The 22,121-nt window shown below is 45.3% G+C and overlaps 4 protein-coding genes across 4 annotated transcripts; 1 reads left to right on the top strand and 3 right to left on the bottom strand.

The window, feature by feature from the left end:
* Nucleotides 1-4,031: 4,031 nt before the first annotated feature.
* On the bottom strand, nt 4,032-8,356 carry LOC133915368 (uncharacterized). The gene is made up of 5 exons (XM_062358506.1): nt 7,644-8,356; nt 7,188-7,282; nt 5,238-7,097; nt 5,015-5,144; nt 4,032-4,876 (listed from the first exon to the last, which is right to left on the bottom strand). The coding sequence occupies exons 1-5, from the start codon at nt 7,771-7,773 to the stop codon at nt 4,245-4,247; spliced, it is 2,847 nt and encodes a 948-aa protein (XP_062214490.1). The 5' UTR covers nt 7,774-8,356; the 3' UTR covers nt 4,032-4,244.
* Nucleotides 8,357-8,927: 571 nt separating this feature from the next.
* LOC133915369 (uncharacterized protein At1g01500-like) lies at nt 8,928-12,400 on the bottom strand. Its single transcript, XM_062358507.1, has 3 exons — nt 12,072-12,400; nt 10,797-11,535; nt 8,928-9,490 (listed from the first exon to the last, which is right to left on the bottom strand). Exons 2-3 carry the CDS (start codon nt 11,469-11,471, stop codon nt 9,254-9,256), a joined length of 912 nt encoding a protein of 303 aa, XP_062214491.1. The 5' UTR covers nt 11,472-11,535; nt 12,072-12,400; the 3' UTR covers nt 8,928-9,253.
* Nucleotides 12,401-14,634: 2,234 nt separating this feature from the next.
* On the bottom strand, nt 14,635-19,203 carry LOC133915367 (protein AE7-like 1). The gene is made up of 5 exons (XM_062358505.1): nt 19,064-19,203; nt 18,846-18,951; nt 17,774-17,873; nt 15,641-15,686; nt 14,635-15,022 (listed from the first exon to the last, which is right to left on the bottom strand). Exons 1-5 carry the CDS (start codon nt 19,164-19,166, stop codon nt 14,922-14,924), a joined length of 456 nt encoding a protein of 151 aa, XP_062214489.1. The 5' UTR covers nt 19,167-19,203; the 3' UTR covers nt 14,635-14,921.
* Nucleotides 19,204-19,330: 127 nt separating this feature from the next.
* Nucleotides 19,331-22,112, top strand: LOC133915366 (pentatricopeptide repeat-containing protein At2g22070-like). The gene has a single exon (XM_062358504.1). It carries the CDS (start codon nt 19,392-19,394, stop codon nt 21,798-21,800), a length of 2,409 nt encoding a protein of 802 aa, XP_062214488.1. The 5' UTR covers nt 19,331-19,391; the 3' UTR covers nt 21,801-22,112.
* Nucleotides 22,113-22,121: the final 9 nt, after the last annotated feature.

Here is a 22,121-nt window from a genome sequence, read left to right as displayed (position 1 = left end):
TCAAATAAAACCAAATAGAAAACCAAATGAGCCATAATGGATATCACAATGTGACAGATGAGTAGATCTCGATTTTAGATGAATTTAGGCAAAAGAATCACCAAAATCGAAGCCAGAACGGAGAAGTTACGGCCCCCGAAAGATTTAATCTAAATTAAATAAAAAAACCAAATGGAACTATTTATGCGTGGGACCCACAGGTGCGGCCTACTGAACAGTAACCCAGGCCCACATGAATAGTGATCGGTGGGACCCATATCCGCTTGGGTTTGGGCTGGATGGCTTAGTGGGCTACGGGAGCTGGGCCGACTCACTAGGGCATGGCCTTTGAACGGCTGGGCCAGCCTAGCAGGCTAGCAGCGCTTGGGCCGAGCCGTGGCCCACTTGGCCAGGTCGAGTCACGGCCTTTGGCCAGTCCACGCGAGTGTGTGGGCGCGCGGGAGAGCGCTGGACCAGCGCGAGCAGCGAAGAGGAGGGGAAAAAGTGGCCGGCGGCGAGAAATCCACGGCTGCGCGCACGGGGAAGCTCACCGACGTGGGATTCCGACGGGGTTTCACAACGGGAAATCAACACCAGGCTTCTTCATGGAACGGTGAATGCGGCGAGGAGCTCATCGACGGCGGCCGAAGAGGGGCATTGGCGCGGCCAAAAATCAGGCAGCACCTCCCCTGTACTGGGAGGCGCCAACCCGCATAGAAAAAGGGGCCTAAGGCCTCTAGGCATTACAGCACGATGGTCGGCCACGCACACGGAGTACTAGCACGCCGGCGTTGAGCCAAAGCACGGCGGCGGAAGTCAAGCACACGGCTGCGCATGGCAACTGGCCAAGAGAGAGCATGGGGGTGTCTATGCGCTATCTAGGAGGTGGTGCTAGAGGCTTGGGGTGCTCACCGTGCTCAAGGACGACGAGAAGCAGGACGGTGGCCGGTGATTCGTCGAAGAGGCGGCAGCGGTGCTGCTTGGCTATTGGTGCGGACGGGCTCCTGTCGGGCTTCTGGTGAACGGGCAACGGCACAGAGGTGGCGGCAAGGTCCTGGAGCTCCTCGGTAGCACGTGGTTAGAGGATCGACGGCGGAGAGATATGGTGGCGTGTAATGGCGACGATAGCTGGTGGAATGGGGGGGGAAGGGGAAGAAGGGAGGTCGGGGCGGCGCTATTTATAGCGGGAGAGGGAGAAAAGAGGGGCGGTGCGCGTGTGACGTCGGGCGGATGTCTGCGACAACGCGACGGTGAGGTGGCGGAGCAGCGCCCACTATTTTTCCCACGGTGTGGGCGCTCTGCGCCGTCCATGCGCAGGCGGGGTGCGAAAGTCACACGGTGCCAGGCCCTCGGGTTGCGGGGGGAGAGAGAGCAAAGAGGGAGAGAAAGAGCAGAGAGGATGGTGGTATGGGGGAGAGAGCGAATGGCTCGCCGGTGTCGCGGTGACGAGCGCCAGCGAGGCGCGGCGTTGCGCTGGAGGAGGAAGGAGATCGCGCGGGCGCAGGCTGGGTGGACGAGCGACACGTGGACGGCGCAACAAGGGTGGGGCGTGGGCGAGCACTGGCGCACGCGTGGCTGAACGACTGGGCCGGCTCAGTGCGCTGGTGGGCCGATCGCGGGAGAAAAGTGAGGGGAGGGAGGGAAAAAACGGGCTGACTGGTGGGCTGAACAGAGAGGGAAAAGAGAGATTCGGCCCGGGGAGAAGGAAAAAAAAAGAAAAAAAATGGATGTGGGATTAAATTGAAAAGAGATATTTGAATTTCAATTTGAATTTGACTTCGATTAGGATCAATTTAAATGGAAATATTTGAATTATGAGATAGAGGTAAAGCTCCTTGATTTGGGAATATGATTTGAATAAAAAAATAATAATTTCGATTTGGATCTGAGTTGAAAAGAATCTAAAAAAATATTTGAATTGAGAGACATTCAATTCAAATCTCCACTCAAAGAAGCATAAAAACCATAAACCAATTGTGTATGAATCAACTTAAGGCAGAGATTACCTTAAAATAAATTTAGCGCATTTTGAAATAATTGACCAATTAATACTAGTATATATGTTCATATACATATTTCCTTGATTTTATTTGGTTTAATTTACTATAAAATTTTAAATTTACATTGAATTTTGCTATTTAATTAATATGCTAAATTCAGGATGCCACAGTTCACATATATAACATATTGTTTCATAATTTAACAGTGCTTAGTGCAACACAAATGAATATTATTCAACTTCAAACCCGTTGGGTGGAGTGGGTAATGGCGAAGCGGGTACGGGTAAATCTATTTCATACACGTTTCTCTGTACTTATAGGTTCAACTTCAAACTTACATCTATATCTACGGATAAACATTACATCACAGACCCTCACCGGTTAGAATTTTTACTCACAGGCACACGGATAAAATATACCCATTGCTAACCCTAGTCCCGCTCTGGGGCTGGGCGCGCACCGACGTGCTCCGGCTCCGGTTGTAAGCACACGCTCGCTCGTGCACGCGGCCTTCGTCTGTGACCGGAGGGGCTACCGTGCTTTCCTCATCGGCCCAGCTCTGCGTGGGGCTTAACTGGCCGAACCGAACCGGCTCGGCTCAAGCTCAACCAATTCAATTCAGGGGCCCTTGTCTTTCACAACGATAGATCGACTTGCTCGGGCTTCAAATTCGTCGTGGATCCACTACATTATGGTCCCATGTTACCCTTGCAGAGGAAATTACAAAGCAAGTTGCAAATGTAGATGCTATCTTGGAGCCCGCTATTTTGCGCGTGCCAAGAAGCCCACGCGCGTATCACCCGACAGCTTCTGCTCTTTCCATTTTCGGAAAAAAAATTCCCTCTCGCATTTTTCTATTTTTGGAAATGTTGGTACGAGAAAAGTTTGACTTAAAAAAGATTTAAGAAAAGTTTACACGAGAAAAATTTTACTTATTATTTTTGAGGAAAATTTAATGAGAAGAGTCTTTTCTCAAAAATATTGAGAAAAGATTAACAAGAAAATTTTTGCTCAAATATTTTTTTTTAAAAAAATTCAGAAATAATTTACCTGGATGCGCTACGGTCGTCCGCAACTTGGTGCCAGTGGTCACACGCGGAACAGGATTCTACACTCCGTTTTCTTGTCACACTTTGTCGTGAAGTTTTTTTTTGGTCGGGTAATCTCGTTTCAGTATGGTACGGTACGTAATTGGAACAAACATAGCAGAGTTACGCAAACAACAATGGAATTGAGACGGTCGTTTAAGATGACGAAGCATGTGGCTATAGAAGTTCATGATCAGAACGGTTTCATGGCTTGGAGCAAGGAGAGCAAATCTGCCTCGTACAAGCACAGCCGTAAGAACCTGGCGCCGTCCGTTTGCTGGAACTCCTGCTCAGGACGAGCGCCTCTTTTGATCGCAGATTGATCTGGACAAGGCCCGCTTCATCCAGCTGCAATATCACAGAGCCGCTCATCTCCCCGAACCCCAAGAACTGGGCCAAGTAGCTCGGACCTGCCGTGCCGACCTCGTGCCTCGGGATCGCCATCTGCCTGGTCCACCTCGCCGTCGCCGACGCCGTGCTCGAGCCCGTCTCCTCCTCCGACGCGGCCGACAGCGTCCACATCGTTATCGCGAAGGCCCCCGCCACGACAAGGCCCAGCCTTCCGTCCGCGGACGCTGCCAGCTGGAGCGCCTTACGGCGGCTCTGGGAGAAAGAGAGCCTGACATATTCGAGGCATTTCGGCGGCAGCTCTATCAGCGTGGCCCGCGCTGTGCCGACGTCGAGTGCGATGATGTGCAGGTGACTGCACAGCCAATGGACGGCGGTGCTTCCAATGACCACGGCATGAGAGACGTCGCTGCTCGGACTCGGAGAGGTGTCTGGGAAGCCCGGTGGGAGGTGGGTGTCGACGACGCGGCCCCACCTTTGGTTCTTCGACGAGTAGGTTCGCGTTCGCAGCCTCCAGTCGGCGAAAAGCGGCCATTACTAGAAGCCTACTGAGCACCACATGGATGCGAAATTACAGTCAGTAATCTCGGCACAAAAAGAGAGAAGTTACAGTCAGTAAGGCAGAAATACTGGTGCCCAAGTAAGACTAAAATTTTCAAATCCTAATAGCTGTAAATTCTTACAACGCATTTTTATTTGAATGCCACCAAAAAACACTAGCGTGCACACACCCCTTTATGCACAAAAACTTATAGGAACTGTTTCCACTGGAAAACCTTGCAGACCCCAAACTAGGCCATGGTTACATCATGTCACAACTAGTCAGGCTTCACAGGCACAGCACGCCTTGGTGTATAGACACTTCAATGAGCTCCCTTGCTACATCTGTGATGATGCCACCCAATATGTTCTTCACCAAGTCCTTGATAACTTCATTCTGTTCGATTGGGAGATCCGACATGCGGCTCCAACCAAAATCCCACATCGAGTTGGCGTCTGAATGTGTGTTCTGAATGTCCCTGAGAAGTATCATTTTCAACTTTTCAGCTGTGCTATCCCAACTCTGCTGGTGAGGTTTCTTGGGGATGTTCAGAGACTGAATATCGCTGTCCAATTCTCTGATAAGATCATCCAGAGTTTGCAATCTCGGGGTAGCAGTGCGTGTCATGCTAACATTTACCATCGCCTCGGTTCGTTTACATTTTCTTCGGATCACTTCTCGCCCTATGTCTGAAAGAACCTGATTGCTTTTGTCTAACCACTTCCCTGTGTTGACATCGACAACACTGACTGGAACATGGATTCCGGTAATCGCCTTTGCAGTTTCAAGCAAGTAGTGATCCTTTAGCAACATTTCTGTGAGAAGGAGTTGATTCTCTGTGAATGAATCACATGAAATAACTTGCATCTTGTGGTTTCTCAAATCTGTTGGACTACCGGACTCTGTAGTATGATCCAAACCTGCAATAGAAGCATAGGGGTTATCTATTTGAGGTAGCTTCTGAAAAATTGCATTCCTTCTATTTACAACGGATTTAAGATCAGTAAACGACTGGTTATGTGAACAGAGGCCTAGAAATGAATCAAGAGTATGCGTACCATCCCTTGGTTGACCCTTCACTTCTTTCACTTGTTGTGGTTGCTGTTGCAGCAGCTGCTGCTGTTCTCCTTCAGAAAACGTTTCCGGTATCTGAGTAGTCTCACTGGCTTTGTGATTAATTCTGTCAGCCTGCATGTTTGGACCAGCAAAACAAACTTCATCAGACCGATGTAATATTTGCATGAAAAATTTAAGCAGAATGCCGTTATTCGTTGAACTTACATTTGTCTCAGCAATTGCACCCTGATCTAAGACGTTTGAGTCTTCACTTGTCAGTGAAACAGCAGAGGTTGGATCGTCGATTTCTTCAGTTGTTTGCCTTTCAGATTGGTCTGATGAAGCCCCTCTAGTTGTGCTGTTATCTTTCATTTCTCCTGTTGATTGTTCGAAAATACCACCATCATCAGGTGTGTCATCTGATGGTTTGCTACTCCAAATGCCATCTACTTTTTCATGCCTGCCATTATTCTGTTGTATCAGTGCAGTATATTCAAGCTTCTGTTTCGTACGCATTGCTTCTGATTTCAGCGACCTCTTGTCTTCTGGGTTCTGACTGGCCGTTTCACTCTGCGTTTGCCGATAATTCTGCACCTTTTTCGCCATGATGCGTTTATTTGTTTGCTTAATTTGTGCTTGCTTTCTCTTTTGATTTGTCTTGCCATTCTTTCCTTCAGCCTTGACTTCAGTAGAGCCAAGGTTTTCCTTGTTGAACTTCTCTTTCGTCCTCCTTGGCTTCGCCTCACTGTCTCTGCCCAGCAACAGTTTCATGCTTGCGGTTTGCTTCTTTCCAAGTGTTCTATTATTTTCTTGAATAACATCTCTCTCTTCCACGACTGATTTGTTGTTTGCATTTTTCCTAAACCTTTGAAGAAAGCCCATCCTTTTTCCTGCATCATTGCGGCATCCAACGCTGACGGGATTTTGCAGCTTGCTTTCTTTGGTCAGCTTCATGTTCTTATGGATGATTTTCTCATCAACTACTTGGCTTTGACTAACTCTTCTCTCTGTACTTTCCTGTTTATTTAACACCTGACTCATGGTTTGCCTTGTTTGCCTGTCAGCTGTAAAATGTGAATTTCTGTTTGACTGTACGGTAGCACTTTCAGATTCTTCAGACTTTGTCAGGCTAATATTCCACTCTCTTGCCAGCAAATTCTTGATTTGCCCTTTGGATGGCACCCTTTCTGAAGCTACAATCCGTATCGGTAATGTGCCAACCATCACATTTGTCGCCGCTACCTTTCTTGGCACTGCTTCAGGTTTTACAAACTTCTCTGTCCCCTTGCGCTCCGCAGCCGCCTTCGCAGATGGAAGATTATCCAGCCCCATCAGCTTGGCAATCAGACTGGGCATCCTCACCTTTGAATCTTCCTTTTCACCTCTAGAAGCATGGCTCTTGGAACTGTTTGTCACAGTAGTAAGCTGCAAGGTTGAGCTGTGGTTTGGACTGGAACTCTCAGGCTTTCTGTGAGGAACAATCTGCATAGAGGCATCTGATGAGCTCTTTGCATCGTTGCCTTGATCGGCCTCTGAATCTTCATCAACGATCTCCACCAGCCTTGCGGAACTCGAGGAGCATGCCGAGCTCCTCCGACTCTTCGTGCCTTCCAGCAGCAGCACCTTGCCGTTCCCTGAGGTCTCCATGTAGTCCGAGGCTTCTTGTAACATCATAAGCATGCTCAAGGACTCCTCCAGGTCCATGGCACCTCTGAGCAGCTGCTTCCCCATCTCCACCGAGCCCCTCCTGCCGAAGTCCCTCGAGCCGGCACCTGAAGAGTACGCCATGAGTATGTCATTCAGCTTCTGTACTCCAATGGCCACCTTGCCGACGTGCGCATTGGGAGGCAGCAGGTAGTTTTCTCCATTGCGGGCCACGAGCTGGATGTTCTGAAGTTTGCCGCTGTTGCTGAGCGCGAGGGCCAGCGCCATCTGCACGTCGACGTCGACTTTGACCGCCGGCTTCGGCTTGATGCCTCCTCCTCCTCCTTGGAACGGCACGATAGCGTGCGAGTGGGCAACGGCCAGCGTGTCATGGTGGCGCGGCTTCCTGAGTTCGGCAATGGAGTTGTTGCCTTGCCGGTACTGCAAGTGCAGAGGAAACAAGTGAATATTGTGAAATGAGAGGTGAATTTGAGCACAGAAATGTATGATCATTTAGGGCTTTGCTCTTACTAATCTATTTGTTGTTGCTTCTGATCTTCCTACCCGAGGAGCTGCTTGTTGTGGCTTATGAACTTGAAGTGGTTTCTGAGCATTCGAATAAGCATCTGCAAAACATGACAGATTACTGAATAATCTACGCATTTTCATCTGAACTTACTGTTTTTTCAGGACCAGATGCAACGTATGATAAATTTATCTTGACGAGACACATCCAAAAATGAAATCCTAAATGCTCTTTTGACCAGTTTACAATACTACCAGCACATTCAGATTAGTATGATGTGTCCAAATAGGCCCAAAAAAAGAGCATATGCACAGTGCACAACCTTACTTTCAGAGCGACAGAAACTCACAAAAGCAAGAGCACATTGCCAATTTCGTTTTAGCAAAAGAAAAAGATGAACAACACATTGCCAGTGCAGAGCAAACACCAAGTGCCAAACGCCGGCGAGCAAGCAAATTTACCCCGAGGCGCGGCGTTCGCCATGCCGCGCTGCGCCGCCGCAGACTCGAACCCGAGCCGCTCCCGGCGCTGCCGGAGGTCCTTCAGCAGCTTCTGGGCGAAGTCGGAGCCGAGATCAGGCAGCTTGGCCATTTCTCAGCAGAGGAAGAAGAGCGACTGAGCTCCCTCCTCCGCTGCACCATGAAACTTTCGTCAGTTAGTCAGTTAGGTGCGTGAAAAATGCAGCGTTTCCTTTGTTCTCCTCAAGTTGGTGCGTGTTCAGGCTTTCGTTTTCTTTCAACCTCTTTCTTCTGCTTCAACGAGGCCTGCAGGTAGGGTGAGGTGTCTCATCTGGGGAGAGCAGCCATGTCAATCTCTCGCACTAGATGCTTTCGGTTGGATTATTGAGTGCGAAGAATGCCTTGGAAGTCACACATCCACGGCATGATCTGGATGCACTTGCATCACCAGTTCACCCCTTCACAAGCAAAGCAGAAACAGAGACATGGCGTTTGCATTTGGATTCTCTCTAGCTTTAGGTTAGGTGATGATCTTTTGACCATGATGTGGATTTGTGGAAAACGTAAAGGACCTTGCTGTGGTTTAGCGGTGGCAAGTGTAGGTCATGATTTTTGTTTTTTCCACCTTCAATGAAAATGTTTTCAAAAAAATATTGAGAGAAGATAGGCTAAATGAAGAGTGACTTGTAGTTAAACAAGCATTCCCAGTACTGCAAAAAAAAAAAAAAAAAAAAAAAAACTTGGCAAGATACTTACGTTTTGGTAGTACAGTGTTTCCCCCCTTGAGGTTTTGGTCTAACAGCATGATCAAAAGCAGTTATGCCAAACTTCTTTTGTTTTTTTTTAAAAACGAAGTAGTTATACCAGCTTCAGTGCCAAGGGGCCTACAAGGATCACTTAAAAACGAAAATCTCCAAATTCTTCATGCACGGTTCTGGGTGGCCATTGGTATAAATTATAGATGCAAAACAACCAAAAAGAAGTGAGTCATGAACTCCAGGTCTACAAATAGGGCATACAATTATTACCAAGTTGCATATCAAAGCTCTAGAAGAAAAAGACAGCACAAGACCTATTCTGAGGACAAACCTAAAAGGTGATCACACTACAGGTGCATCCACAAAGAGATGCATTGCGCAAAATCTGGAAAAAGCTCCAAAAAACATATGATACAAATAACTGGTCACCTAACCAAGTTCTATGTACAAGATGACACATGACTTTCAACAATTCTTAGGTGTAACATCACCCTCACACCACACAACAAATGTCGGTCACTTAAGTTCCTTCATCAACACATTTAATTCCGTCCCCTTAAAAAACTCATTTAATTCCGGACCCCAGAATCCAGAGAGAACAACTTTATGCTCACAGTAACAACAAGTGACTCCACTCTTATTTTGATATACAGACTCGTATTTACATCTCAAGGGGCAAAAATGATTGGCACTACAAACAAGAAAGCATCAGATACCAAGAGTGACTGCAGAAATGGAAGAACAAAAAGGCGCACTCATCTATGACTAGCATGGACAGGAAAGGTGGACTGGACAGTTAGCTTCCTAAATGGGCAAGGTAAAATACACATCTATGTCCATGGGAACATTTGGCCATCAGGGCAGTCGCCTCCTGAAGTTCCTACTGGTGCTTTGGTATGTACGAACCAGCAGGCCGACACCCAATCCGATACCCACACAAACACCAAGGCCGATTCCGACACCAACACGGACACCAGCATTAAACCATGAAAGCTCACCATCCTCGCCCTCTAGAAAGTCTTGCCTTGAGTACAAACTGTTATAGTCAACATCCACATCCGTCTCAGCTTTGGAATCCTGGAATTCTGATACCTGAAATGAGTAATAGGAAAGAAAGGATATGATCATACATATGTGCCATAAATGTGAACATCATGCTATACGTAGGATATATAGGATATTGGCTTTAAAAATACGTCACATGTACTGAGTGTTAAATCCATGAATATACTGAATGTCTTCTCCATGCTGTAAAGAAGAGTTAACAATCTTCACTGGAGATTAATGTCCTGAGTGTTACGGCCATATTCACTGGAGAATTTCCATTGAGCAATCATGTTCCCATCATACTCATAGCAGTTAAGCTGGTGATTCTAGTAATGAAACAACTTCTCAGAAGAACTAACAACCTTCCTTCACACCTTCTATCCTGATGGATTTACTGTGAATCTCACTAGCCGAGTTGCAGCAGACAACAATAGCATCTCTGAAAACTTGCAAATGAGATTCTATTTTTAACGATCAAAACTGATGGAGTTTTCAAACTCTGAGCACTGGGTCTTCTCATTGGAGATAGGACACTGTGTCTTGTCCTACAACACAAATCAGCTACCTAATATCCCAGTTTCAATGAGCATATATATATCTATGAGCCCGGCAGAGACATGTGCAATGAATACTCAGCTGCTTCTACAGTCCATTTTATCAGATGGGCATGTACAACAACAATCAGAAGCATATGAATCTGCCCAGAGAAAAATTGATGGAAGGACCTGCTTGTCCATGTGTCCTCAACAAAAGCTCTCATTGCGAGATAGGTATTGAGGTTATGTAATGGTCGTTATCAGGTTCATTACTATCTCCAAGTCATCCTTGTAAAAGAGTAACCATGCAGCAAGCCAACAACAACATTTAGATTTTATTTTTTTAATAAAAAATAGTATTAGTTCTAGGAGCAAATACACGATACCACCAATCAACCATGATACAATATCAGGTACACTTTCTTTCAGCTTCTAAAAATGAGAATAAGTTTGCAATAGTTTTCATATGAAAGCTATGTATAAGCTGGTTGCGTGGGCATCAACATGAGAAATGATGCAAATGCAGTGATATGTCATTATATTTAAATAATAGAAATGTAACTACACATATATACATAGGAAAAATAGTAGTTCTATGCTTTTAAAGTGAAATTTAATTGTATATATTTGCAGGAATGATTCTTTTGTCTGCATGTAGGTTGAGCATGGTCAAATCGACTAGACCAACAAGAAATTAACAGCAAACAAGTTACATTTCGTTTTTGCTTCTTACAGTGAAACATTCCAGAGTTTTTTTTCATAACTGTAGTTGGACAAAAACAGTTGAGAATGGTTGCTGTACATATGGTAAGTACCTTCAAATAGTCTTCAGCTGAATCTTCTTTCTGTTGTTCAGTTGCTTCATTCTCAGGGATGGAATCAAGCTTTAGTTTCATTTCAGACTTCCTCCGTGATATAAGCTGGATCGCCTTTGTTAATATAATAGGTGTGCCACAGAAAGTGCCGGCAACATAAACCTCTATCACAGGATGTACATATTCTGAACCTGTGGACAGCCTTCCCTTCAAGAAGCCATTACATGATGTTGTTGATTGACACTTCATATTCCATTTCTTGCTGTTGTTCTTCGATCCCCCAACTACTCCATTTACATTGCATAAATCTAGGTCCCCTGTGAGCAAGAGATCATTCTTGTCAAACACCTGGAACCTCACGCTCCCTGTCATCCTTATATTATCCGTGCTCACAAATGTAGCTTCTTCGGTCCTTTTGTCAACCCTGTCCCTCCTAAGTGACGATGAGATGAACTCAGTGTGCATGCTGCTCCGCTGACCATTCACCTCGATAACAGTATCAGGTGACAAAGGGATGTGGTTGAGCATGAGATGCTCTGGTGCCGACTCATCAGCCATGCAATTGCTCACCCTTACATAGAACACCTTCAAGTCAAGCCAAGGTGAAGACCTTGGCGCATAAAGCGGGTGCATGATGATCTTCCTAGCAGCCTCAAAAGCCACCCCGTCTCCCATCTTTGGATACCAAATCAACACAAATCCTTATCGCATTGACACGGACGTCAATATGTTCAAATATCTGCAAAATAATCAGAACAAACGTTTAGTACAAGGGATGTCAGCGAAAGAGTCTACTGTTAGATTCAAGCCACACAATCTCAAATCATGATATAAATTTAACTACCCAGATACCCTGGATGCTATTTTTTGCTTGACTTAATCTGAAAGCCCCATTTAGCACAAATACACCAATCGATTCAACACATATAACAGGTGGAGCTATAATTGACTGCTTCAATCAATCAGCGCAAGACATAAAACAAACAACGAAGATCAATTCTTTTCAGAAAGGACACAACCAAAAAATTTCTGGCGGTCGAAACAGACATCAAATCGAATCCCTAGAAGGGGCGGACTTGACGCGGGGATGTGGTTTAGCTGAACCTCCAAATATTTTTAGAAAATAAACTGCTATTGGCACTCCACCACGCAACAAACAGATCACCCCATCCCGCAATGGATTATTTGGATTTGATTGTTCGCAGCAAATAAAAGGAAGGCCAGGACCAAACTAACTCCTCGAACTATCCATCCAGGCAAGATAGGCTTCCTTACCAACAAAAGAAGGGATCGATCCAAGCCCGGATGGATCGGCACATCCGGCACTAGTAGAGGGGAGGAGCAGGCGGGCGACGCCTAGGAGAGCAGAATTCGTAGCGACGCGCGTCGGTGGAAGGAGGCTTCTCGATGATGGCGGGAGCCGGGAGGAGGGTGCGACGACCCGGCCGCCGGCGAGGTGAATTCGGGATGGGAAGAAGGCAGGAAGGAGCACGCGGACGAGGAGAAGAACAAGGTCGGGCGAAGACAATGGATGATGCTGATAGATTTTAATAGAAAATCAGTTTTTTTTCTTGGTTCACTTTATTCCCATAGAAAGTTTAGTTTCCTCTTTTTCTCGGGCTCCATTTAGCACTTGAGGCCATTTATTTTCAACACATCCTTAGGAGACATGATCAGAAGATGGATTAGTGATGGTTTGTCTTCTCAACGGGTGGTATGTTTATTATTAACGGTCAGTATGTTTACAGGAAGTTTTGTTTAGGAAAGCCGATGTTGACAAGTTGACTCGGCAGAGGAGGTGGGCGTAAGAGCAGGATGAAGTTGCGAGGCGGTGGGAACATCGCTGGTTGCGACGGCAGTGGACGATCGATGGGTTGTGCTGGGATAGGGACAGATCAACGACGAGAGCGTCATTAGAGATGAGTGAATGTGGGTGAGAGACTAAGGTTGCACAACCGTCATCTAACTTTTTTTAAAAAAAAATAGATATATATTTTTTAACATCCACCTTTATTTTATATTTTATTTCTATAGAAATGTTCTCCAGTTCAAAAAAAATTCGCCGGATAAAAAAAATAGGATCGATGGCGTCTGCATAAAACTTGCGCTCCACGTGTATTTTCTCAGTTGAGAATTGAGATTGATTATTTACACGGTAGATTAACAACTGCAGAAGATCAACGGCTTTCGCCACCCGCACCCATGGATCCAACGTACCAGATATTTGCCGACACCCGTGCCCACACGTGGGTGGGGGATGCGGCTTCGACCACAAGCTCCTGGTTCAACGCTTCAACTCACCGTCTCCATCCTCGAAAATATCTCGTTCACCATCCGGCCAAGATCCCTTTTAATTAATCGAGGCAGGGATTTATTTGAGGTTTTCTTTTTCTCTCTCTCTCTCCCGGTGCTCACGTCTACAAGGTTTGCCTGCTTGGATTCATTCGCCACGTGACGCAACCAGGGATAGAGGCATAGAGCGGTACTCATCCGGTGATACACGAACGTCGTTTCGAAAAAATTGGATCAAAATTTTAAAATTTTGATTAATAATAGCTTTTAAAATATTTAATTTGAAAGTTTTTAAATCATATGTGTAAATTTGTGTTGAAAAATATTTTCATAATATCTCAAATTCAACAGATTTTAATATATTCTAATAAAAAATAATGGTCAAAACTATGTATTGAAGATCATGTCTTATCCAAAATGACGTATAGGAAATATTTATTTTTTTTATGAATGTTGGAGATGTTTTTGCTTTTAGTGTGCAAAAAAGTTCGGATTGGGATCTTAATTTTTACTCTCTCTGTTCAGAAATAGTAAGCGTATTTCTTTTAAGTTTGGTCTTCGAAATTAAATTTTGACTAAGATTTTCTCATAAAATATATCATTTATAGGTACAAAACATATATAGTGTGAAATTATTTTGAATTGTGAAACTAGTTGTATAATTTTTATACACTAGATATTTTTATAATTTGATTAAATATTAACCAAAGTATATAAAGTTTAACTTTTTCAAACAAAAATACGTCTATTATTTCTGAATGGAGGGAGTAAGTCATTAATCATTAGAGGCAAAGATATCTTCTCTCAGTTTTGTGAAGAAGAAAAAACATCGAATTTCTCTTCTCAGGTACGTATATGGTTGAACATACACCGATTATTCTCTCTTTTTATCCCTTTGGAGACATGAATCACATGATCACCTTGGATGTGAATCATGGGCGGATAAAATAATTGAATTATTCTAGTCAATGTATGCACCCACTACCACCATGCTTTGTTACATCATTTTCATTGCATGCTCAATTGTACTCCCCTTCGACCAGATTTCTCCCAGAAAAAGAGATGCTACTATGTATCTTATCTGTTAGGAAAAGGTACATTACATATGATGGCTACTCTAGCCCTCAATTATTTGCCGCAATTACGAGTTGTTTCTCGATTCTATCATGCAACAGAGAAAACAAAATAAAAACATGTGTATGTGATGCAAAATTTTCATCTGACAAGGAAGAGACGACCAGCAAGTCGTCGCATTGGTCCATGGAGCAAGTTCTTGATCGATGAGTTCCAGTAATGTTTTGACTCAGGACAGACAATATATTGGAACAGAGGTAAGCATGGTAAATCCAAACATCAGAAAACAAATTTTCTTATAGTGACATTACCATGGAGGCTACAGAGAGCATCACACGGTTCCTCTTCTTGTGAGTATTCTCAAAGATGATAGCAAATAATGGAGCAGTTCATCAAAAGGAAGACACGACACGCCATAACAAGAATAGATTCCACTTCGGCTATAATTGACAGAGATCCAGTACATCAGAACTGAACATAACGAGAACAGATTTTATTTCTGGCACAAATAATCAACAGAGATCCAGTAGATCAGGATTGTACAACATACTACTGTCTCTTGTTTCGGATAATAATATTACATAAGCAGGCACGCACGAACTATGGTGGCATTCTGTTGCATACATCTTAAAAGGCAAAAAGAAGGGCTCGGGGCAGTTGATTATACACGGCCATATACAACGTAATGTCAGTATAGAGGGCAAAATATAACATGCATGATTAATACTGTACAGCAGGCAGGTTGCGACGCAGCATGGATCAATGATCATTGGAGCATAGGCACTCGTCAACCAACTGGCGTAGGTTGGGGTTCTCCAATGCTGCTGCAACTCTCTCCTTGTCATTCAGTTGTTTGTTTACTGCCATTTGAAACCCATCACGTGTTAGTATCACAGATACTAAAGTACCACAGCTGCAATTCTATTATATGCTGTTGCTATTATGCTGATAGAAAAGTGCCTGGTAAGGTTGGCCTACTATGACAGAATGTGATATGTTTTAAAAATATTCAGCAATATATTCTGGTATAGGCAACAAAGAAAGATATGAAAATAAATGATACTCCTATAATATAACACAAATCAGTCTGGTACTTTGATAAGCTAGTATAAGAAAAAGTACGGGGCAGTTGATGGAAACAAAGATGATTGAAAAAAAGGAAACATTAATTAAAAAGAACTACTAATTACATGTTAGTCTGGACAGAATGGCATCTCTGTTGATAGGCTGCAACATAGCATGTATTGTCAACCTTCAAAGGTTCCCTTATTATTCTTTCAAATATGTTTACCAAATAAGGCGCAGGTTGGCATTGATGCATGATCCAGATTTATGGACAAAACTAATGTTTATATGAACGTAATTATGTTGGCTTCATGGCTTGCGAAGAGTGACTGAGTCACATAATATTCGAGTAATAGATATTAGTCACATAATATTTTTCCATGCATCAGTTAGAAACTTGTCGTTGCACACACCTGATTCTTCATTAGCAAGAGATCCTGGAGCAACTTTGATGTCAACCTGCAAATTAGTCCAACAGTAAAGGATTACAGAAATGCTTGATAGCTGGATTCAACATATATTAGCAACAATCATGTGCAAGGGGTCCTGTCCTACGTTGAATTAGTGGTGATAGAACACATTCCAGTAAACCAGTGTCATGAAGATTATAAGGTGGAGTCTGCAATATTTTGCAATGACCAACGCTCTTAACTCTTAAGATAAATCCGTAGTAGAGCTATCTAGTATATCTGATTACAGGATCAACTAAGAATCTGATTAAAATAAAAAAGAACAACTTGAAGCTTAGTTGCAACTTGCAACATAGCTACCTTCGTATATTAACAATGTATTTAAGACAAGTAACCAAAGAATGGCTTGTCAAATAGATAAGAAACATAGATCCATGAAAACCACTGTACCGAAGGCTGATCAGCCAATGGAGTTTCATGGGATAGGCAAGGCCAATGTAAGGTGTAAATATCGTATAATACCAATCTTGCAAACCATCATCCTATGTCAGGTCAAAACAAATTGTCTTTATTGTTAAGAGTGACAGGTGTCCTAAAAATTTGATGCTCAAAGGTACAGATTTAGGGCGTCCTGATGGTAGGTGGGTTTATGAACATATTAAAAAATGCATCCATATACGAGCTTCTAGGTGACTCCCATTTCTAGGCTGGATTGATGAAGGTGAAGCCACATTTGTTTTGCTTTGGGATCTTCAATATCAAAGACGGCTCACAAATCAGGTTATGGGAGGATCCTTGGTTGGGAAATTCACCACTGTGAGACCAATATCCATGTTTGTACAACATTGTACGAAATAAGCAAGACACAGTTGCAAATGTGTTACAATCCTACCCACTGAATGTCTCATTCCGGTGGGATCTAATCGGCACAAAGTTGATAGCGTGGAATGAGCTGCTTCCACGCCTTATCGACATCAATTTATAACAAGAGCCATATGAGTTTCGCTGCCTCGTTGGAATTTGAACTAGTCAGTAAAATTCTCTGTGAATTCTCTTTACCAGGCAATAATGTATAGCGATGCATCCATAATGAACATGCAACTGTGGAAACTAAAAATACCCATTAAAATTAAAATTTTCTTATGGTACTTACGGTGGTACTAACCAAATATAATTTAATTAAAAGACAATGGCAAGGAAGTCAGAAGTATTGCTTCTGTCATAAAAATGAGACAATTAAGCACCTCTTTTTTTACTGCCGTTTTGCTTTATCTACGTGGTTTATCGTCCAAGTGGTTTCAAACCTTTACCCACCTCGTAGTACACCAAACATGTTTGGAAATTTGCTCTGCGGTCTTAGTAAAAAATGGAAAGCTGAAGTACTAGCGGCGACGACTTTTTGTTGGTCGCTATGGCTATGCAGAAATGCCATTGTCTTTAATAAGAGAAAATTTCTTCTCCTTTGCAAGTTATCTATACTTGTAAACACTAGCTCCGTACATGGTCTATGTTGCAGTGGCAGGAACATTGAGAGCTGGCGGTAGTGACATGTGCGCAAGTGGAACGGGTGGCCAGGGAGCTTTTTACCTGGTTTGGATGGCAGTCTAGACTCCAGATAGACGCTCCTCAACTTACACTTAGCATTTGGTCTTTTTCCTCTTGTTCGGCACTATTTTATTGTGGTAGTTGTGGTACTGTTGCCTTTTGGCTATTTTTGGGCTGTGTGCATCTTTGTTATGCAGAAGCTGGAAATGAACTCTTATGCAGCTGTATCGTCTTCATGTAACGATGAGAGTCAATAAAGCTTCAATTTTCGAAAAAAAATGTTATATTAAAGCCTAGCAGGGTTTGGCTTCTTTGGTACTCTTGGACTCTTGGTCCACATCACGTTAATGGAATTTCAAATATGCACATGTTATGTTCTTGACCAATGAAATGAAATTAACAGTATCAAATGATAGCTCAAATCATGCAATTCCATCTATCTCATATTTCATAGCACACAATATCAAAAGCAAACTGAAGTAATCGCCTAACATAAGCATAGGTCTATAGTGTTGGATACATGGCTGGTGGCATGCATCTCAGCTGATCATTGTAATACGAACTCCAGAAATGTAGAAACATAGTAAGCACCTTAAAATGCGGAGGGAAGTTCTGCATCAACTTAAGTCGGAGGCACAGACCAATGACTGTGGCCATACTACAGTGCTGCACAGTTGGAGTGAAGGTTATCCTGCAGGAAATTGTAAGATTTAAGCAATAGCTCGAAAAGCAAAGCTAGATGAGGTTAACCTTATTTCTACAATCAAGCATATCATATTTCCTCCAGGTCAGGATGAAGGTAACAGAGGAGGTTTCCATAAAAGCACATGCATCCTCACACCCAAAAACCGCGTATCATGAAAGGATATGATTGGCAAGATCCGGGCAACTGGCTAAAGCATGTGCATATCCTAAGGTGGATCCGACTCAGAAGGTGCCAAAAAAGAAAAAAAAACAGCCAAATCAGCTCAGGATACATTCTCACAGATTCACTAGCAAGTATAGGCAATTCCCACATAACCCGCTCGAAAGATCGTACTCCGATATCAACCAGGACATAGTAGAGAAAGCCTACATCTGGCTCCATGTTGTCTTAATTCACTTGTCAAGAAAGCAATTTCAGATCCAGCAAGCCGGATTGTGTGAACCGTGCATGTGTCCTACAATTCAACCATGAACCTACAAGGATTCTTAGATTACAGAGAAATCTAAGAGGCACAACAACGCAGGACATCAAGAAGGCGTCTCATTCGCCACACAGAATCAAAGACATTAAGAAGCTCGACCTCTTATCCCCAACCCCTAATGCCATACCCTAGTCACATCAAGAAGCTCGACCTCTTATCCCCAACCTCTAATGAAGATGTCTCATCAAGAAGCTCGACCTCTTATCCTCAACCCTTAATGCCATACCCTAGTCACATCAAGAAGCTCGACCTCTTATCCCCAACCCCTAATGCCATAACCTAGTCACATCAAGAAGCTCGACCTCTTATCCCCAACCCCTAATGAAGATGTCTCATCAAGAAGCTCGACCTCTTATCCCCAACCCTTAATGCCATACCCTAGTCACAAGATTCGAGAGCTCATTCCACGACGCGGTCGGGAGTACAGGGTTAACAATGGAGTGCGAGGATATGCACACAATATACAGTATACGTACTGGATGCGTCCGAGCTTTTCGTCGACGGAGACGGACTCCTGCGAGAGCACGCTCAGCTGCTCCAGCGAGTACGGGTGCTCCGGGTCCTTGATGTCCCGCACCGTATCTGACACAACACACCATGGCAGCACACCCATCCATCAGCTCCAGCCGGCGAAGCTTAACTAAGCAAGAACGGAAGGAAGGAAAAGAGAGAGGGGAGCTGGGGAGGACCGTACCGAAGACGTCAAGTGCGTCGAGCGTGTCGGCGGCGTGGGGGTGCGCGGTGCGCTCCGGCCGCTCGTGCACCACCGGGTTCGCGTTGATCATGCCCACCGTCATCTTCCTCCCCCTCCTCTTCTTGGATGCGACGGTGCGAATTGATTTGGGAGAGCAGAATGGAAGAGAAGAGAAGTCGACGAGAAGAAGAAAAAAGGAATTTTTTTGGTTGTCAAGTGGGCCGGCCCGTGTTGATCACTCGGCCATGTGCATCATCCCAAGTGACTCGGACCGTCAGGTTGGTGCTCGGAATCGGATCCACACCGAAGCAGCTGCCTCTTCGGCGACATGCAAAATGCCGCCTTGGTGGGGGTGGCCGCCGCCGTGCCGCGGCCGGCGATGGCAGCGACCGCCGCCAGCGACCGCTACGCGCGGATCCTGCAGCTCTGCCAGACCGCCGTGAACCCGTCGGCAGGCCGCGCCGTCCACGCGCACGCCGTCAAGGCCGGCCTCCTACTCAGCGCCTACCTCTGCAACAACCTCCTCTCCTACTACGCCGGCGCTGGCGCCGGGGGTGGATCCTTCCGGGACGCGCGCCGCCTGTTCGACGAGATCCCAGCGGCGCGGCGGAACGTGTTTACCTGGAACTCGCTCCTGTCGTTGTACGCCAAGTCCGGCCGACTCGCCGACGCCAGCACCGTGTTCGCCGAAATGCCCGAGCGGGACGCCGTCTCCTGGACCGTCATGGTCGTCGGGCTCAACCGCGCCGGTCGCTTCGGCGAGGCCGTCAGGACGTTCTTGGACATGGTCGGCGAAGGGCTGGCGCCGACGCAGTTCACGCTCACGAACGTGCTCTCCTCGTGCGCCGCCACGGAGGCTGGCGGAGTTGGGAGGAAGGTTCACTCCTTCGTCGTCAAGCTCGGGCTGAGTGGCTTCGTGACCGTCGCCAACTCGGTGCTCAACATGTATGGCAAGTGTGGAGATGCTGAGACAGCGAGAGCTGTGTTTGAAAGGATGCGGGTGCGGAGCGTGTCAAGCTGGAATGCCATGGTATCGCTGTACGCGCGCCAGGGGAGGATGGACCTTGCTGTGTCCATGTTTGAGAACATGCCAGAACGTAGCATCGTTTCATGGAACGCCATCATTGCAGGCTACAACCAGAATGGGCTTGATCCCATGGCATTGAAGTTCTTCTCGCGAATGCTTAGCGATTCTTCAATGGAGCCTGATGAATTCACAATCACCAGTGTCCTATCAGCTTGCGCTAACCTCCGTATGCTGAAGATGGGGAAGCAGATGCACTCCTATATCTTGATAACTGGGATTCCATACAGTGGTCAGGTCACAAATGCTCTCATCTCAATGTATGCAAAGTCTGGCAGTGTTGAGAACGCCCGGAGTATCATGGACCAAGCAGTGGTGGCCGATCTGAATGTGATCTCCTTCACTGCTCTCCTGGAAGGCTATGTCAAGCTCGGGGACATGAAGCGGGCAAGGGAAATCTTCAATGTTATGAATAACAGAGATGTTGTTGCCTGGACTGCAACGATTGTCGGCTATGAGCAGAATGGTCAAAATGATGAAGCCATGGACCTCTTCAGGTCAATGATCAAAAGTGGCCCAGAACCAAACAGCTATACGCTTGCTGCTGTTCTTAGTGTCTGCGCAAGCCTGGCATGTCTTGATTACGGCAAGCAGATCCACTGCAAGGCTATCAGATCATTGCAAGAGCAATCTGTTTCCGTCAGCAACGCCATCATCACAATGTATGCGAGGTCTGGCAGTGTGCCATGGGCGAGGAGGGTGTTTGATCACATTTGCTGGCGCAAGGAGACGGTCACATGGACATCGATGATCGTGGCGCTGGCACAGCATGGCTTGGGAGAAGAAGCTGTTGGCCTCTTTGAAGAAATGCTTCATGTTGGTGTGAAACCAGATCGCATAACTTATGTTGGCGTGCTTTCTGCGTGTACACATGCCGGTTTTGTAGATGAAGGAAAGAGGTACTACGAACAGATGCAAAAGGAGCATGACATTCTACTAGAAATGAGCCATTACGCATGCATGGTCGACCTCCTTGCCCGTGCCGGCCTGCTCACAGAAGCTCAGGAATTCATCCAACGGATGCCTGTCGAACCAGATGCAATAGCCTGGGGATCACTCCTTTCAGCTTGCAGGGTGCACAAAAATGCAGACGTAGCAGAACTCGCGGCAGAGAAGCTGCTGTCAATTGATCCTGGCAATAGCGGTGCCTACTCCGCCATTGCCAACGTCTATTCTGCCTGTGGGAGGTGGAATGATGCGGCAAGGATCTGGAAGCTGAGGAAGGACAAAGCAGTGAAGAAGGAGACGGGTTTCAGCTGGATTCATATACACAACAAAGTCCACGTCTTTGGAGCAGACGATATACTTCATCCACAGAGGGATGCAATCTACAAGAAGGCCGCGGGAATGTGGGAGGAGATCAAGAAGGCCGGCTTCGTCCCCAACCTCAACTCTGTTCTGCATGATGTCGACGACGAACTGAAGGAGGAGATACTGAGCCGCCACAGCGAGAAGCTTGCCATCGCGTTCGGCCTCATCAGCACGCCTGAGAAGACGACGCTGCGGATCATGAAGAACCTGCGGGTGTGCAATGACTGCCACACTGCGATCAAATTCATCTCCAAGGTCGTGGACAGGGAGATCATAGTGCGAGATGCGACGAGGTTTCATCATTTCAGAGATGGGTTCTGCTCCTGTAAAGATTATTGGTAGGAAACCTTTGTCCTAAGTTGAATGGGACAAATGTTTTCCTGCTCATGTAGCTGTGGCCAGTGTGCAAGAACAACCGTCTCTGCAATCCATGATTGATATTTGTAAACCATTCAGGTTAGATAACAATGTAGTTCAGTGTTCTTTCATGCTAACCTTGAGTGAGATCTTTTCATTGTCAGATATGAGAAATAAAGGTACATAAAACACGGAGTACATGTGCATCCTGATTCATTCATTCATTGTTTTGTAAACGAAGAGTAACAATGGTATTGCGGATGTAAATATATTGCTCTCCTTTCCTCGTCGGTTTCAGCTTTTGAG

This window comes from Phragmites australis, chromosome 4, assembly GCF_958298935.1.
Source record: "Phragmites australis chromosome 4, lpPhrAust1.1, whole genome shotgun sequence".
Lineage (NCBI taxonomy): Eukaryota > Viridiplantae > Streptophyta > Magnoliopsida > Poales > Poaceae > Phragmites > Phragmites australis.
Note: the sequence above shows the minus strand (reverse complement) of the source record. Positions and strands in the feature narration are given on the sequence as shown.

Coding starts and splice junctions, on each gene's coding strand:
- LOC133915368 (XM_062358506.1), bottom strand. CDS start 7,773: ATGGCCAAGCTGCCTGATCTCGGCTCCGACTTCGCCCAGAAGCTGCTG. Junction 7,098..7,187: donor AAGCAACAACAAATAGATTA/GTAAGAGCAAAG, acceptor CTGCACTTGCAG/TACCGGCAAGGCAACAACTC. Junction 4,877..5,014: donor GAAGGGTCAACCAAGGGATG/GTACGCATACTC, acceptor CTTCTATTGCAG/GTTTGGATCATACTACAGAG.
- LOC133915369 (XM_062358507.1), bottom strand. CDS start 11,471: ATGGGAGACGGGGTGGCTTTTGAGGCTGCTAGGAAGATCATCATGCAC. Junction 9,491..10,796: donor CAGCTGAAGACTATTTGAAG/GTACTTACCATA, acceptor TACTCATTTCAG/GTATCAGAATTCCAGGATTC.
- LOC133915367 (XM_062358505.1), bottom strand. CDS start 19,166: ATGACGGTGGGCATGATCAACGCGAACCCGGTGGTGCACGAGCGGCCG. Junction 18,952..19,063: donor CGACGCACTTGACGTCTTCG/GTACGGTCCTCC, acceptor GTGTTGTGTCAG/ATACGGTGCGGGACATCAAG. Junction 15,687..17,773: donor ACTTCCCTCCGCATTTTAAG/GTGCTTACTATG, acceptor ACTAATTTGCAG/GTTGACATCAAAGTTGCTCC.
- LOC133915366 (XM_062358504.1), top strand. CDS start 19,392: ATGCAAAATGCCGCCTTGGTGGGGGTGGCCGCCGCCGTGCCGCGGCCG.